The following is an 18669-nucleotide window of genomic DNA, read 5'->3' on the forward strand; positions in this document are numbered from 1 at the left end:
GAGTGAAATATGAAGGTCCTAAGTGTAGCATAAATGGTTGAAAAACGTAAAATGCGAATACTTGTTTTTTGTGTTTTTTCGCAGTTATTGCTATTTTGCAACAAGGGTAACAATTTTAAAAACTTTTAACCAATCTTATATTGTAGGAAATTTAATTACGCAACTTTTATTTTAGTGCAAATTATCTTGGAAGGAAATGAATACTTAAGTTATAATCAAAAAACGAAGAAAAAAATCGAATTTTTATCATATAGATCGTAATAGAATTTTATCATATAATTCCTATAATTAAATCATTATAAACTACCTCGTATCACTTTTAAATCTATTTATTTTTTCCGATTTTTGTACTACATACAAAAAAACATAAAAAAACTAAGATTTCAATAATATAACTTAAAAAAGGAACATTTTCTTGCATGCATCTGCATCCAGATATAGAGGAAATCTCAGCTTTTTACATCTACATAAGTTTCTAGAGCAATTTTTACAATAGGTAACATGGTGGTACCAAGTCTGATCTTGTGGGCATTAAAATTAAAAGTTTTTGGGGCTTCGGAGTCTCATTATCTATATATGATATCCATATAAAAGTGGATCGAGTTCTTTTGCAGCATCATCAAGGTATGTACGTCAATTGTGTGTTCCCCGCCACGTAAAATGCTCGCTTTATATGCAATGATTGTGCTGCGAAAGAACTCAATTCACTTTTATATGGATAACATAGAAATAATGAGACTCTGGTGCACCAAAAAGTTTTATTTTTAATGGCTCCAAAAACAGACTTGTACCACCATGTAACTATAAAATGTGTTCTGAAAACTTATGTAGATGTAAAAAGTTGAAATTTCCTATATATCTTAATGGCTTGATGGAGATGCAAGAAAGAAAATGTTTGTAAAAATAATATTAATAAATAAGAACGACTTCCCTTTTTGAGTTATATTTCTGAAAGCTCAGTTTTCATGTTTAGTTTCCCTCATTTAGTATAAAAAATCAAAGAAAAGGTAAATAGAATGAAAGGTGATACGAGGTACTTTATGATGATTTAAGTATAGGAATTATATGATAAAATTTTACATATCACAATATTCAAAAATGAAAAATAAAAATAACGTATACATAATATAAATTATAATTTATATTTTGTATATGTTCGCTCGAAGCTTTTCGCTGTGAGCAGATCATGCGCCTCAGAGCGAGCTATTAATTTTTATTGCTAAGTTTGCTTAAAACACTTATAAACAAATTAATGTACAAATGTTTTAAGAAAATTATAACTTCAAATGGGTATAACCTTATAAAGTAATTTAGTAAAAGAAAAAAAATAATTTGCATGTGTAGACCGAGTTACGATCGGTCGAGTTAAATCGAATAAGCTTCGAAAAATACTTATTTTGCAATTTTAAATTTGAAGTATGCAGTAATTTTACAATAACTTGAGTTCTAACTATTGGATTTAAGTTAAGTAAACCCAATTTCGTTGTTTTTATTAACGACCAAATTTTATTTGCAAGATTTTCTTTTATTTTTTTTTTATTTTACGAGCTAGGGCCTTATAAACAATTTATAAACAATTAAATTGTTTATAACAATTTTTTGACCAATCGGATCAAAATCCACCCTCGAAATTCGTAATCAGCATCGAAAATACATAAGAAATACGGTATGCGCCAATACAAAGGACACTGAAATCAGGAAGCCTGTGAAATATATTCGCGTCATATGAAACAAGTGACAATAGTTGTCATGGTATTTTTAAACATTGTTTATTCTAACAAACTGTCAAAAAGTTTCGAAATGGTGCTTACAACGCAAGAAAAAATATTTTTTATTATTGAGTATTATTTCCGCTCATACGGGAATGGACGATCAAATGGACCTAGTTTGTTAATGGTTGCCAATCAATTTCGGGAATAGTTTCAGAAGCCTGCACCGACTAATAAGGACTTGTTAAGAGTCGTTGCAAAATTTCGACGAACAGGAACCGTTCTAACTCAACGCAAAAGCTGTACTGGTCGTCCAGTTACCGTGACAACAAATGCGAATCAAGGAAGGCTATTTCAACAGGTGTTAGAATCACCAAAAATAAGTATCCGCAGAACATGTCTAAAAATGAATTTTAGTGAAAGGTCTACCCGAAGAATGTTTAAGAAGATTGGTGGTTTTCCCTATAAAATACAGATTGGGCAACACTTGACAAGATAAGACAAGAAATCAAGAGTTGTTTATTGTGCTTCAGTCTTGGCAATGGTTTATGAACAACCCCTATTTTTTTCTAATGTGTGGTTACAGACGAATGTCACATCCATCTGAATGAATTTATCAATCGACAGACAAATCGTTTTCTTGGTTTTGAACGACCAGACATCATCGTAGAGTGATAGTGACCGTGACTCTTCATAGTGACCGTGTAACGATTTGGTGAGTAGTGTCAGGTAATAGATTATTGGGCCCTTACTTCGTGGAAGACGAGCGTAGAAGACCCGTTATACGTTATACTAAATCAAGTGCGATATAGAGAACAAATTTTGACACAATTTTTTATTGATCTCAGACAATTCGGTCGTGCCAGAAACATACAGTTGAATACCCAATGGTTCCAACAGGATGGGGCTACTTGTCATACCACGAGAGCATCCTTAAATCTGGTTTGAGAAAATTTTGAAGACCGCGTAATTTCCCGTAACACGAATTTTTCCTTACCCTTCTCATGCACCTGATCTAACAACTCTTGATGCTTACGTATGAGGTATGCTGAAACAAGCCATTTTTACAGAAAACCCACCGGCAACTATTGATGAACTCCATGAAAAAATTTGGACCTTTTTCAGAAGAATGCAGCAGCCTATTTTTAATAACATGATAAGCAATCTTGTTAAGCGCTATGAGTACTGCTTGGAACGCAATGGCGAAAACTTTGAACACATTTTGTATAGAAGCAAAACTTAAAATTCGCATTATAGACCAAGGCGCGTCTGTAAAAATATTAGTACATTTGGATGTTGAGAGGTGAGTCATATTTTTTTGCAGATATTGCTTGAAAATAACTCATATAATAATATTTGAGTTAACCTCACACACAAAAAGGTCCAGAACATTGTTTAAATAATCAAAATGTCAAAAAAAAAAAAAAAAGGAAAAATTCGATTTTTTTCTTGGTTATTTGATTATAACTTTAAATGTATTCATTTTCGAGAAAAGTTTCACCGACATAAAAGTTACGTAATTAAATTTCATACAATATAGGATTAACTGAAAATTTTAAAAATTGTCACCCTTGTTGCAAAATAGAAATAATTTCGAAAAAACCATAAAAATACAAGTATTCTCATTTTACGTTTTTCAACCATTTATACTCACTTAGGACCTTCATATTTCACCCAGAAAAACTTAATGATTGATAAAACAATACCGTAAATTTCATTAAGATCGGTTTAATAGATTTTGCAAAATAAATTTTGCAATCAAGCTTTCGCAAAAAAATTCATTTTTTCAAAATGTTGCAGCATTGAAAATAAAGCCGACAGCAAGTTGATTTTTTTTTAAATATAAAAGAACACTGTACCTTTCATTTGCAATTTGCAAAATTAAAATCCTTTAACTACCACGGCGTTAGGAATTTTTTTAAATAAACATTAATTTTTGGTGCTACGCGCAGGACAGCGGATACGTTCGCTCTGGTTGGGCATTCAAATGACCTTTGATAATGATTGATAAATTTTAATTTTTAGTACATTTCGAAATACATAAATAAATTTGTTTATTACAAAATAAAAATACATACCCTGTCCTTTGAAATAACACTTTTTTTAGCAAAAACTTTCTTTTTTCATATATTTTGACTTAGAAAATCAAAGTGTATTATTTTTAAACATATGCAATTGTTTAAACAATTTTTCACAGACAATAATCAAGTTAGTTTGATTTTTGTGGAATTAAAATATGAACATACAACAAAATATAGAGTAAGAAAATAATATATTAGATAAAGATTGGAAGAAATTTTGATGGAAATCAACTTGTGTGAATCGAACATAGCTGTCCTGCGCGTAGCACTAAAAATTAATGTTTATTTTTAAAAAAATTCCTGACGCCGTGGTAGTTAACCGATTTTAATTTTGCAAATTGCAAATGAAAGGTACAGTATTCTTCTATTTGTAAAAAAAAATTAACTTGCTATCTGCTTTATTCTCAGTCCTGCCACATTTTGAAAAAATGATTTTTTTGCGAAAGCTGGATTGCAAAATTTATTTTGCAAAATCTATTAAACCGATCTTAACTAAATTTACAGTATTGTTTTATCATATCATAAAGTTTTCTGAGTGAAATATGAAGGTCCTAAGTGTAGCATAAATGGTTGAAAAACGTAAAATGCGAATACTTGTTTTTTGTGTTTTTTCGCAGTTATTGCTATTTTGCAACAAGGGTAACAATTTTAAAAACTTTTAACCAATCTTATATTGTAGGAAATTTAATTACGCAACTTTTATTTTAGTGCAAATTATCTTGGAAGGAAATGAATACTTAAGTTATAATCAAAAAACGAAGAAAAAAATCGAATTTTTCCTTCATTTTTTGACATTTTGATTATTTGAACAATGTTCAGGACCTTTTTTGGAGGATAACCGAATTATTATTAAATGGTTTAATTCCAAGTAATTTCTGCAACAAAATTAGAGTCGCCTCCCAACGTCTATCTTAAAACAGATCCGCCTTGAACTATTATTTGAAATATTGTTATTTAATTTTTCATGTTTAATAAAGCTTTAGTTTTTTAGACAAGGCAAAAACGGCGGGTTCGTTGGGAAAAATATTCCCATGAGATTTTTTTGCATAATTACATTCGTGAGACATCCCAGAATAAGGTTTAAGAAGTCGCCCACGGGAAAAGTGGGCCAAATTTTTTTTAACAATTTTTTTAATCAAATTGCAAAAATCAATATTTTTGGCCCGAACAATCGATAAAAAAGGTCTCTTATAATTTTTCTCTAAAGTTGATCGTTTTCGAGTTACAAGCAATTTAAAATTGAAAAAAACGAAAAATGACGATTTTCAAGGCTTAATAACTCGGTTAAAAGTTATTATTATGAAAGTCAGAAAGTGACTAAATCAAAGTTTAATGTCCCCCCTACAAGTTCCCGAAGAAATTTTTGTCATTATTTTATTACTAAGCTGTTATTTTTAAGTAAAAAGTATTGAGCGCCATGCACGAGGTAGGCGGCCGTAAATGTGAGTGCAAGTAAGATGCACAATTGGACTGCCGGAGTGGCATCTCTCTCGCACTCAGCATTTACGGCCGGCTACCACGTGCATGGAGCTCAATATTATTACTTAAAACTAACAGCTTAGTAATAAAATAGTGACAAAAATTTCTTCGGGATCTTGTAGGGGGCATTAAACTTTGATTTAGTCACTTTCTGACTTTCATAATAATAACTTTGAACCGAGTTATTAAGCCTTGAAAATCGCCATTTTTCGTTTTTTTTTTTCAATTTTAAATTGCTTATAACTCGAAAACGATCAACTTTAGAGAAAAATTATAAGAGATCTTTTTTATCCAGAATAGTCCAAAAAACCTACAAAAAAATTGTCCGGGCCAAGAATATTGATTATTGCAAATTGAATAAAAAAAAATTATTAAAAAAAATTTGGCCCACTTTTCAAGTGGGCGACTTCTTGAACCTTATTCTGGGATGTCTCACGAATGTAATTATGCAAAAAAATCTCATGGGAATATTTTTCCCAACGAACCCGCCGTTTTCGCATTGTCTATTTCAGTGTCGTTTGTTTTGGTGCATACTGTACTTGGATTTGCCCATCAGAATTGAAAAGGCCACGGTGGCCTAGCTGGCGCCTAGACTATAAAACCTGGAATGAATTATTGTTGATACCTACATGAAATGTGTTAGTTTGTAGACCTGAAAAGAATGTCTTCATTCCTCTAACCAATACATTCTTTTCATTCTTATCTACAATGGCATCGTTAAGTAAAGAAATATCCTCGTCATTGATAAAGACCGCATCTATATTATCTAATACGATAGCATTCTTAGCTCGCAAATTAAGGAAATGTTTCTGGCCGGTAATTGTCTAAAACCAGAAGATTATATTTATTTACGTACCAAGTCAGTAAAATGGCTTTTTATCGAACGAGTCTGATATTACGAGCAGAGGGAGCGAGGCGAGTAACAGACGAGTTCGATAAAGAGTCTTTACTGTCGTAGTGCATACAAAATTTTATCGCCATCATTAAAAAGATTAACACTTACTTACAATTTAATAATTTTTTTAATTTTAGACGAAACAAACATTTTGTATAGTAATGACAGATGACTTTTGCATGATGGCCGGTTTCGATGTTTAATCGATAGTTATCAATACTGAATACCTAATTACTAAATCGGTAAAGTTTTGATTTATTTGGTATGAATATAATTATTGCAAACTACTACAGTATTCCACTTTTTGACATAAAAATTACCGTAAATTTTGTACAAAAATTTTAATAATTAAAGTGAATAAATTTTAAGTTGACTCAAATAATCGTTTAGTGCCATCGGCCACTTACATTCAATCTCGGTTAATTTGAGTAACAATGGCGGCAGGTAAAGTAAAATTCTTCTTTCAGTACAAAAAAGTGTTACTTTACTGCCGCAAATTAATAATAGTCTAGCTAGTGAATCCTCCAACTAACGGTCTTCCTGTAAGGCTATAAATTTGTGTAGTGATAATTCATAGCACACCAAGGCTAAAAACCATGACCTGACAGGCATCAGCCCTGCACGTGTATCTACCAGGTAAATCGAAAAGTGCATAGTTTAGGGGTAAGATAAACTTTCTCCTGTAAGGTTTAAATTTAAGTATGTGTTTGAGTAAGTCATTTAGAAGAAATGTGTACAATGACAGGCGATTCTGAATAGCATAAGACCTTGCCTGGCGAGGGGAAAGATTAGGGTTTTTTCCTAAAATTATTTTTTTTTGCATCGAACAAAGTTTTTTTAGGTTTTCTGAATCATTCCAAACAGAAAAGGTCTTGAGTGACTATTCTCTTAGGTTATTAATTTTTGACATATAAGCGATTAAGAATTTAAAAATTGCGAAATCAGCCATTTTTAACCCTGAATTGGACATTTAATTGAAAATTTCAATGTTGCCAAGGTAGTTAGCTATTATTTAAACATCGATTAATGAAATCCCGAAGAGTTTTTTGCAATACAATATTGAAAACCCCTTTGTTTTTTAATTGCTCATCAAGCGGGCGCGACACTGTAGTATAAGTGAGGACGTTTAAGTTTGCATAAATTCATTATCTCGAGAATGGGCAAATTTGAAGAAAAATCCTCAGACAGGTCGATTTTTGTTTTAAAATTAGGAATTTTTAGCATATATATAATACTAGTGACGTCATCCATCTGGGCGTGATGACGTAATCGATGATTTTTTTAAATGAGAGTAGGGATCGTGTCATAGCTCATTTGAAAGGCTATTTAATTCTCCATTCAGTAATATAAACACTAACATAATTAATTGAAGAGTCTCAGATGCAGAATCCACCAATTTAATAAAAATTAAAATAGTTAATAGTGATTTAAACCTTAGACTTTTCGCGTTGAAAGTTCTTACTGGTACATCCTTAATCTGCGACTTTTTCAATTAATAAGACAGCAGACGACGAATATAGAAAACGAAAGGGAAACGATCACATTCCGCCTTCATTTGTCTAGGAAAAGGAGAGCAGAGGAACTTTCAGTACTCAAACCGAGTAAAGGAAATAAAATAATAAATGATGGTTTTGCTTGTTTTCGATTCAGAGGGTTGCACATCCGCTAGACAGGCTGTTTCTACCATTTCAGGCGTCCATCAGCAAAACCATCATTTATTATTAACTAACATAATTATTTATACAGGGTGTACAAAAACACATATTTTATTAAATTAATTTACACAAAAAGAAGAAAATTTTTTTGCACACCCTGTATAAATAAATATGTTAAAATTTATATTGCTGAATAGAGAATTAAATAACCTTTCAAATGAGCTATCACACGATCCCTACTCTCATTTAAAAAAAAACCATCGATTACGTCATCACGCCCAGATGGATGACGTATACTAGTATTATACAGGGTGTAACAAAAATACAGGTCATAAATTTAATCACATATTCTGGGACCAAAAATAGTTCGATTGAACCTAACTTACCTTAGTACAAATGTGCACATAAAAAAAGTAACAGCCCTTTGAATTTACAAAATGAAAATCGATTTTTTCCAATATATCGAAAACTATTAGAGATCTTTTATTGAAAATAGACATGTGGCATTCTTATGGTAGTAGCATCTTAAGAAAAAATTATAGTGAAATTTGGACACCCCATAAAAATTTTATGGGGGTTTTGTTCTTTTATACCCCCCAATTTTTTGTACGTTCCAATTTATTTATTATTGTAGTACCACTAGTTAAACACAATATTTTAAAAACTTTTTTGCCTCTTAATACTTTTTCGAAAAGTCAGTTTTTATCGAGATATTTTGAATATTTGACAAATCCACCACATATTTGTATACAGGGTGGTGAATCGGAAAACGGGCCATAGGATACTCAATGTAAAATTCTAAACTGTTGAATTTCTGCTTCCCTAATTATGTTACATCAAAAATCATCAGAAGTTATTTGTAGAGGATTGAAATCTGTATTAGAAACAGAAGTTACAATTGTTCTACGATTTAAACACATTCCAAAATTTTGAAAAATATAATGTATTTACCGCAGTAGGTATGTGTGGGCATGTTAGGCCACACGTTACTATTTAACTGACAGTGAGCACATTATTGACTGAAGAAGATATCTTTATTATTAATACTTCTCCTTAACTAAAGGTATCTTATCAACTTTATTGTGTTTTAAACAGTAAGTGATAAAATAAATAAAAAAATTGACAGTTCAAATTGTTAATATAATAAATTTATTGTCAACAAATGCAACCTTATACACATTATGGTATTGCGTGTGGCCTAACTTTGGCGTATTACTCTGAAAAATGTATTATATTTTTACAAAATTTTGAATAATTATTGTTCGTAGAACAATATTAACAGTTGTTTTCAATACAGATTTCAATTCTCTACAAATAGTTTCTTATGACTTTTGATGTAAAATAATTAGGGAAGCAGGAATTCAACAGTTTAGAATTTTACATTGAGTTTCCTATGGCCCGCTTTCCAATTCACCACCCGGTATATGGCTAAGTACGATTATGGAGACTTGGTAATACATAATATGAAAATTTATTTACATTTTTAGGTATATTTTGAACCATATTAAAAAAGAAGTAATATCTCGATAAAAAGTGCCTTGTCGAAAAAATACAAAGAGGCAAAAAAGTTTTAAAAACACTGTGTTTAACTAATGGTACCGCAGTAAAAGTTTAATTGGAACATACACAAACATTTGGGGGGTTTAAAGGAACAAAACCCCAATAAAATTTTTATGTAAACATATTGAAAAAGAAGCCGCAACTCGATAAAAACTGCCTTATCGAAAAAATACTAAGAGGCAAAAAAGTTTTAGAAATATTGAATTTAACTAACGGTACCACAATAATAATTTAATTGGAAGGTACACAAAAGTTTGGGGGGTTTTAAGGGAACAAAACCCCCATAAAATTTTTATGGGGTGCACAAATTTCACTATAATTCTTTTTTAAGATTTTCCTGCCATAAGAATGCCGCATGTCCATTTTCAATAAAAAATCTCTAATAGTTTTCGATATATTCGAAAAAATCGATTTTCATTTTGTAACTTCAAAGGGCTGTAACTTTTTTTATGTGCATATTTGTACTAAGGTAAATTAGGTTCATTCGAACTATTTTTAGTCTCAGAATATGTGATTTAATTTATGACCTGTATTTTCGTTACACCCTGTATATATGCCAAAAGTCCTAATTTAAAAATAAAAATCAACCTGTCTGAGGATTTCTCTTCAAATTTGCCCATTTTCGAGATAATGAATTTATGCAAACTCAAACGTCCTCACTTATACTGCAGTGTCGCGCCCGCTTGATTACATTTCAAAAGCAAAGGGGTTATAGATAGTGTATTGCAAAAAACTCTTGGGGATTTCATCAATCGATGTTTAAAGAATATCTACCTACCTTGGAAACATTGAAATTTTCAGTTAAATGTCCGATTCAGGGTTAAGAATGGCCGATTTCGCAATTTTTAAATTTTTAATCGCTTATATCTCAAAATCTATTAACCTAAGAGAAAAGTCACTAAAGACTTTTTCTGTTTGAAATGATTCAAAAAACCTAAAAAAGCTTTGTTCGAAGCAAAAAAAATAATTTTAGGAAAAAACCCTAATCTTTCCCCTTGCCTGGCAAGGTCTTATGCTATTCACAATCGCCTGTCATTGTACACGTTTATTCTAAATGACTTACTCAAACACATACTTAAATTTAAACCTTACAGGAGAAAGTTTATTTTACCCCTAAACTATGCACTTTTCGATTCACCTGGTATACACGTGCAGGGCTGATGCCTGCCAGGTCATGGTTTTTAGCCTTGGTGTGCTATGAATTATCACTATACAAATTTCTAGCCTTACAGGAAGACCGTTAGTCGGAGGGTTCACTAGCTCTTAGACTACATATGAGTACAATATTGAAAGATTTTAGTGCCGGTTGGCGATAAAAAATGTACCTACTTACTCTTGTTTTACTGTATTACCTGTGGTTCATTTGATTCTGATAGCACTGCATCTTCCAATAAATCCAGGATTTCGGTTCCATTAATGGGTTTTACTGTGTTAAGATTGGTTAATAACACACTTTCAGAAATATTAACCTATTGAAAAATTAATGTTAATACTGGAATTATCAAACATAAAAACAGGCAAAGCTGGAGGGGATGATGATATAGACCCGGAAATGGTAAAATACATGGGAGGAGAAGGGATAAACTGGCTATAGAAAATATACAAAGATGCAAGGAAAAAGCAACAAATCCTAAAAGACTGGCAAAATAACCTTGTAGTGCCAATATACAAAAAGAGAACACGTCAACTGCGAAAATGATAGAGCAATATGTTTGTCCTCGGTATGTTTTAGAATATACACGAAAATACATAGTAGAGAAGAGGTTAAAACAAGAGGTAGAAAAAGAAACTGGGAGAAGAAGAAGCAACATTTAGACCAGAAAGACAAATAAACAATAATATTTAAATCATTAAAAATATAATAGAAAGAAGTATTGACTCGGGGGGAAAGCTCATTTTGGCATTCATAGATATAAGAGCAGCGTTCTACTCCATAGAAAGAAAAATTATATTGCAATGCTTGCAAAAAATGAAAGTACCGATTTCACTGATAAAAATATTAGAAAGTATTTTCAGAGTAGTAAAAGGACGTATACAGATAGGAGGAGAAAGATCTGAAGAATTCAATTGGGAAAGAGGTATCAAATAAGGAAACAGTCTTAGCCTGCTACTATTCATAATATTCATGAACGAATTGATTAGAACTACTGGAGAAAGATTAAAGAACCAACCAAATACGGACAATAATAGGACACAATAGATTACTGCCAGTAAAAATAAAAGCCGTATTGTATGCGGATGATATATGTAGGGTCCTTACAGCAGATTCCGTGACCAAAATGCAAAAACTTATAAACATAATATGAACAGAGGACATAGAGAAACTAAAATTGGAAATTACCATCGACATAACTAAAATAATGGTCATCGGCAGAAAGGAAGAAAATGAAATAAATATAAAATTCACAAATACTAAACTGGAAATAGTTACCGCATATGATTATCTTAAAGTTTAATTACCAATGATGGAAAAATAGACCTCGAAGTAACAAACGGAACAAAAAAATAGAACAAACTACTACGCAGTAGCGCTAGTTCTGAGAAAATAAGAATTATCTCAAGAAGCAAAAACGAAAATATATAATGCGATTGTGATACCGACGATACTATATCTTCTTCATGGCTATATCTTCATCATGGCTATTCTGATCTTAGATGCTGCTACTCTAAGTAGTTCGGTTGATGTGCATCCGTAGTACCATTTCCTCAAGTTAAGCAACCATGAGATTCTTCTCCTTCCTACACTTCTCTTGCCCTGGATTTTCCCTTGTATAATTAATTGAAGTATGTTGTATCTCTCATTACGCATAACATGCCCCAGGTATTGCAGCTTTCGTGTCTTGATAGTTTCCAATATTTCCAGTCTTTTGTTAACTCTTTTCATGACTTCGTTATTTGTTACATGCTCGGTCCATGATATCGTCAGGATTCTTCGGTAACCGGTCAATTGCTCGAATGCAATTGCTTGAAAATCAATTGCTCGACATGAAAATTGCTCGAAATACAAATTGCTCGAATAAAAAAAAATATATATCTAAAATATTTATTCAAAATAATACAAAATATAGACATAAGAAAGATTCTTGAATTAGGACAAATTATGTGATATGTCACATATACAGTGCTAGTCAAAAGTCCGTACCCCCCCTCGTATCTTTTGAACGGTTATACCTATAATAGTGAAATTTGGAGGGAGGAAATAAACGGACGTAAGCTTCTTAACTAGTCATGACAGGTGACGTAATAGTGACAGATGACTTTACAGCGCCACTGTGACAGATAATTTTAAATGAGACCTTATGGCAAGTGATACCTCGTTAGAAAGGTATTGAAAATGCCTATTCAGTCATACTAATTTTGTTTGAATTTAAGCTAATTTTGATGAATAAATAAATAAATATAAAATTGTAGTTTCGCATTTAATTAATAAAATTTAAAAATTCCGCCAATGATTACTTGTCAAAAAGGTTGACGTTGACATAAAAGCTACTAGAGAATTGAAAAACGTCAACTTTTTTGACAAAAAAAACCATAGGCGGACATTTGAATTTTTATTAATTAAATGCGAAACTACAATATTATATTTATTTAATATATTCACCAAAATCAAAATCAACTTAAACCCAAAAAAATTAGTATGACTGAATAGGTATTTTGAATACCTTTCAAACGAGGTATCACTTGCCATAAGGTCCCATTTAAAATTATCGGTCACAGTGGCTCTGTAACGTCATCTGTCACTATTACGTCACCTCCCATGACTATTTAAGAAGCTTACGTCCGTCTATTTCCTCCCTCCAAATTTCACTACTATAGGTATAGCCGTTCAAAAGATAAGAGGGGGGGTACGGACTTTTGACTAGCACTGTAAAATAGCGTATATTAATTTATGCTGAAAAAGTATTTATTACAAAAATCTAAACTATATTTGAACTTTTAAAATAATAAGAAAAATAACGGTTTTGATTTTCTCTGATTATGATAATTAGGTGTTATAATAATTTCCAGGTATTAGGGAAAGATTAAAATCATTAAATACCCATTAATATGCTTACCCATTACCAATGTTTCTTTATTGGGTATGTATTGGATTTTTGTGGATATTTTGTGGATTATTGTGAATAAATATTTTAGATATATACTTCTCTTTTTATTTTATTCTATTTTATTTTCTTCGAGCAATTTGTATTTCGAGCAATTTTCATGTCGAGCAATTGATTTTCGAGCAATTGCATTCGAGCAACTGCATTCGAGCAATTGACCTAGAACCGGATTCTTCTATGCACCCACAAGTTCAAATGCTTCCAACTTTTTAGACGATACTATACAGTGATGAGCGTGCTAATAACCAACAAAATAGCACAAAAGATGGAAAACGTAGTAAGTTGTGAGATAAAATGAAATGAAACTAGTCGAGCTGGGAAATTTAGCGATTGTAACCTTTTTATTTACATTATATTGATTGTTTCCCAGCTTTTCACGTATCAGAGGAGTATGTCAACGAAAACTGTCACCGTGACAGTGGTATTTGCCAAACTGGTCAGATACGTCTAAAGTTGGGAAAGCATCAATATAATGTAAATTAATAGGTTAGTATTGCTAAATTTCCCAGCTCGACTAGTTTTATTTCTTTTTATCTCAAAACTTAATACGTTTTCCATCTTTTATGCTATTTTGCCGGTTACTAGCGCGCTCATCAATGTATACGAGTGAAAATTGGACTGCAGAAAAAGCATAATAGTAGGAGATGAGACATCTACGAGCTATAGTCGGAAATACTAAATGGGATAGAATAAGAAATGATACAATAAGAGGGATAACCAACCAGGAACCAATAATGGACAATATAACAAATAAACAATTAAACTGGTATGGACATCTGATGAGAATGAAACCAAGTAGACTAACGAGAAAAATTCACGAAACAAGAAATATCACAAAAAAGAAAAAAGGCAGACCGAGAAAAAATGAATACATCAAATAGATGCGGGAAAGATTAAACAAAAACCGCTTGAATAAATTAAAATAATAGCACAAGACAGAAAAGTATGGAAGAGATGCGTGAATATGTAGTATAACTAAACACTTATCCTACACCTGAAAAGGTATAACGAAGAGGAGAAAGAAAAAAAAAGAGAAATTAATTTAAGTATTTACTAAAATAAGACAAATTTAATGGTTATACTTACTGGTGCATGAATAACATTGCGAAAATCCAGGTTTACAGCCTTCTCAAAGACTCGGTACAAAATCGATTTTTCGTCGAGCAGAGTAACGTTTCCTTTTATTTCAACTTTGGTCCATTTCTGAGTCGGAGGATCAGCTAATTCTTGTCTTATAGATTCAATACTACAAGGACTAAATGTGGAAGCGTTGATAGATTGAAGTACCACTTCAGAGAATATTGTTCCGTTTGGTACAGACAGGGTTTGAAGTACTAGACTGCGTGTATTTAATATGTTCTTGACCATGATGTCGTTGATTTGTGGGGTTAGCAGGTTTTCTAAAATAAAAATATTGTGTCATTTGGTTTTGTAGTCCGTTAATATACAGTATGCGCAAAATAAACAGTACTGAAATGAATATTGAAATGTTTATGTTTATTTATATATCTAGTATACATGATACTATAATCTTGCAAACATTATTCACGACGACGCACGTTCCCGATAAAACAGATGTTAAAGATGCTCTCTGGCGGATCTACAAAGAAAATGAGGAAATCCCCCCCCCCTAACAAGGTCCAAAATTAAAGAAACAAAATTGTTCAAACATAAACATATATTAGCTGACATGAAACCGAAACCACAGAAAGACAAATTCAACCCAATTACCACGCTAGTTACGGGAAATTAGGGGAACTTAATGCGTATAAGTTATTATAGACTTAGGCAAATATGCAAATAAAAAAGTATGAAATATGCGCATAAATATGCAGTATTTTATGCAAAAATATGCAGTATTTTATGCAAAATATGCATATTTATCTAGAAAATATTCATGTAATAAAAAATATTTTTTTATTTACAAAAATACTTACAATAGTATAAATACATAACATATACAATTATTATTTTAACATATAAATATTATTTTGAATTGTGGTAACAATAGATTATCAAAAATGATGTTCAAAATTTTCTTATAAAAACTTATGGCTTCTATCTGAATACATATATTTGTAAATAGAAAAACTTCTTTCGACATCAACTGATGTAACTGGGGCATTTTTCAAATTTACTATAATAGATGGTTCTAAATTAAGTGGTTCGGAAAATGTTTCAGCTAGTACTTGAATCACTTCAGAAAGAACCTGTTAACCACTATTTTCTTCCATGGTTACTTTAAATTTTTGAAAAATTTCCTTTCCAATAGTAACTTTAACGTTTTGACACAATGACTCAAATTCTTTTATGAAAACTGTACTCTCTAACAATGATAATTTGGAGGATTCTAATTGAGTTATAGTTTTCTGGACAAAACTATAATTTGATTTTATGAATGACAGTTGCTGTTGGAGGATGTTATTTTGGAAGGCTTGCTTAGCTTCCAATAAAGATTGGCAACTATCATCCGTTAAAAGGTTAATTATTTTTTTTAAATCAACAAAATGGTCAGCATAGAAATTAGCAGCTTCCAACCATGTTCCCCAACGTGTTAAAATGGGTTGCGGTGGCAGTGGAACAGCATAGGAAGCATATCTCTGTAACATTGTATTCTTACAGGTGATTTCAGGAATACCTTTTTGACGTTCGCTATTAAACTGTTAAGTAGTGGAAATTTTTTTCTTACTTCCTCCGCAACTCTGTTTATTCTATGCGCTAAACAAGTGACATGTATTAAGCTTGGATAAAATATTTTTAAATTTTGTCCTGCTTTCACCATATATGGTGCGGCATCAGATAAAATAAGCAATAATTTATCATGAGGCACAGCAGCAGGAAGAAAAAAGTGTACTAATGCTTCTTGTTGAATCCATGATATTGTTGTAGTGTTGGTTTTTCCACTTGCTTACAGGAAATTAAATACGATTTTGGAAAGGTTTTATCGCTAAGTACACCAATTAATAAGTGCACAATATATCTTCCTGATGAGTCAGTGGTCTCGTCCACATTTATGTAAAAGTAATTACCTATCTCGGCTTTTATGTTGTGGATAACTGAGGATAACAAATTGACATTATTTCTCTTTAGAGTTCGTTCACTGGGAATGTTTTGTTTGCAATAGTTTTTTAAAAAAGGACTAAAGTTTTCATTAGATAATTTTGAAAGCGGTATATTAGAAGATACTAATGCACGACAAAAGTCTTCGTTAAAAGTTTCTTGTTCGGTTTGTTTTTTGGAACTTGACTGAAAGCACTTGGACACTGAAGATAGGACTTTTCACCGGATGTGGTTTTTATTTTTAGCTAAATGTTTCGCGGTTCTGACATGCTGATCTATTTGAAATTGTTTTTCAGATGAAATCTAAAAAAGAATATAAATATTCTATAGTTTACCCATTTTTAAAATCCAAGATTGTAGAAATAAACTAAAAATGAACCGTTTTTGCATAACAATTAAAATATTTAAATTAAATCAAATAAAAATCAGTGTAGTAATGTCAAGAAATGACTGTGCAAGAACGAATAACTCCAAAATATTTTTAACAGGCTCTTGGTCTTTTCTCTTTACATTTAAGTGGTTTCTTGTGAAAATTAGTAGATTTATTATTTAAAGTTTTAATTAAGTCCGTACAGTGCCGCGCCAGCACATGTTAGCGCCTGTGTGCAAAACATTTAATGGCGCCCAAAAATGTGCATTTTTTTAAATCGTCTCATTAAATTAAACAATGTTAATACAAATGAACAATTATTGATTGTAACCAAACAAATAACTTTGCAATAATCATCTCAGTTTAGAACTAAGGCAAAGAATGGTTAAGTGCTATGTTTGGTCCGTACTTGTGTATAGTGCACAAGTGTGGACGCTAAAAGTATCGATCATGAACAGAATTGAAGCATTAGAAATGTGGATTTATAGACGGATGCTGAAGATACCTTGTACAGCAAGAGAAACTAATGAAGAAGTGCTAAGGAGGGTCAACAAAGATAGAGAACTGCTAAAGACTGTTAAACATCGAAAAATGTCTTATCTGGGACATATAGTGAGGGGAAGTCGATATGAAATATTACAACTGATCCTTAAAGGCAAAATAGAAGGCCCTACTGGTGTAGAAAGAAAACAAGTTTCTGGTTAAAAAACATTTGTGAATGGACTCAGATATCAAATGCCAGGACAATTATTCTATATTGCAGAAGATCGAGAAGCCTTCGCAATGGTGATCGCCAACGTCGGATAATTCTGATATGGCACGTGAAGAAGAAGAACCAAACAAAAATAACTAAAAATTCTCATACGTGCAACAGGAAAATAAACTAAGTTAAAATAATTAAGTAAAAATAAATCTTTGGCGTATCAACATAAAAACCTAAAGAAATAGGTAAACATGAAAATAAATATCTATTTCAGAAAAAATCACTTTTCGCCCCTTCAGTTCGGAAAATCTTTGTATAATATGGTGAATATCATCTAATATTAACGACTCTATAGAGATGGTCAACCGTTCTTGACTGATGGTGGATCTTAAATAATGTTTTATAAGTTCCAGTTTAGAAAGAGATCGTTCAGCAGTGCATATCTGTTGCATATGGGCAGAATGCGAATAGCTGTTGTTAAATTTGGGTAGGTAAACTTAAGTTAATTCAAGTATTATAGGAAGTGGTTGAATTCTCGAATATATGAATTTTACGAAATAAAAGACAGATTTCGAGCACTGAATTTTATTTAATCTTGCCCAAGTATACTTTCGCTCCTAGAGCATCTTCAGGGCATTTCGTCAAGAAAAGGAAGGTATCCTCGAATGTCATTTATTATATGATTGGTGGGAACTTAAATTAACATATCTAACAAATAGGTAGGTACACTACACGAAGGACAAACAAATAAATTTGAGTGCCGGTATACTTCTAAATTTAGAAGATGCAGGTGCAATCAATAATTATTTTAAGTTGCTACCAATCATATAATAAATGACATTCGAGAATACCTTACTTTTTTGACGAAATGCCCCTGAAGATGCTCTAGGAGAGAAAGTATAATTGGGCAAGATTAAATAAAATTCTGTGCTCGATATCTGCCTTTATTGTTTCGTAAAATTCAAGTATTATTCCAGTTCTCAATACAAGTAGGTATCATTCCAGAGATGCAGAGACGTTAATTTTTTGTTCTGTTTGATCGGGTACAGCACGC

The 18669-nt window shown here is 31.7% G+C and overlaps 1 protein-coding gene across 1 annotated transcript in view; it reads right to left on the minus strand.

Moving 5' to 3' along the window:
* The window catches only part of LOC114333090 (uncharacterized), a 250686-nt gene that overhangs the window by 84676 nt on the left and 147341 nt on the right, over window positions 1-18669 (minus strand). Inside the window, exons 21-23 of the mRNA XM_050663634.1 lie at window positions 14569-14882; window positions 10732-10848; window positions 5899-6093 (exon numbers count right to left, since the gene is read on the minus strand). Of these exons, the coding sequence (XP_050519591.1) occupies window positions 5899-6093; window positions 10732-10848; window positions 14569-14882 (626 nt within the window). The remainder of the gene's footprint in view (window positions 1-5898; window positions 6094-10731; window positions 10849-14568; window positions 14883-18669) is intronic.

Source organism: Diabrotica virgifera, chromosome 10, assembly GCF_917563875.1.
Source record: "Diabrotica virgifera virgifera chromosome 10, PGI_DIABVI_V3a".
NCBI classification, from domain to species: domain Eukaryota; kingdom Metazoa; phylum Arthropoda; class Insecta; order Coleoptera; family Chrysomelidae; genus Diabrotica; species Diabrotica virgifera.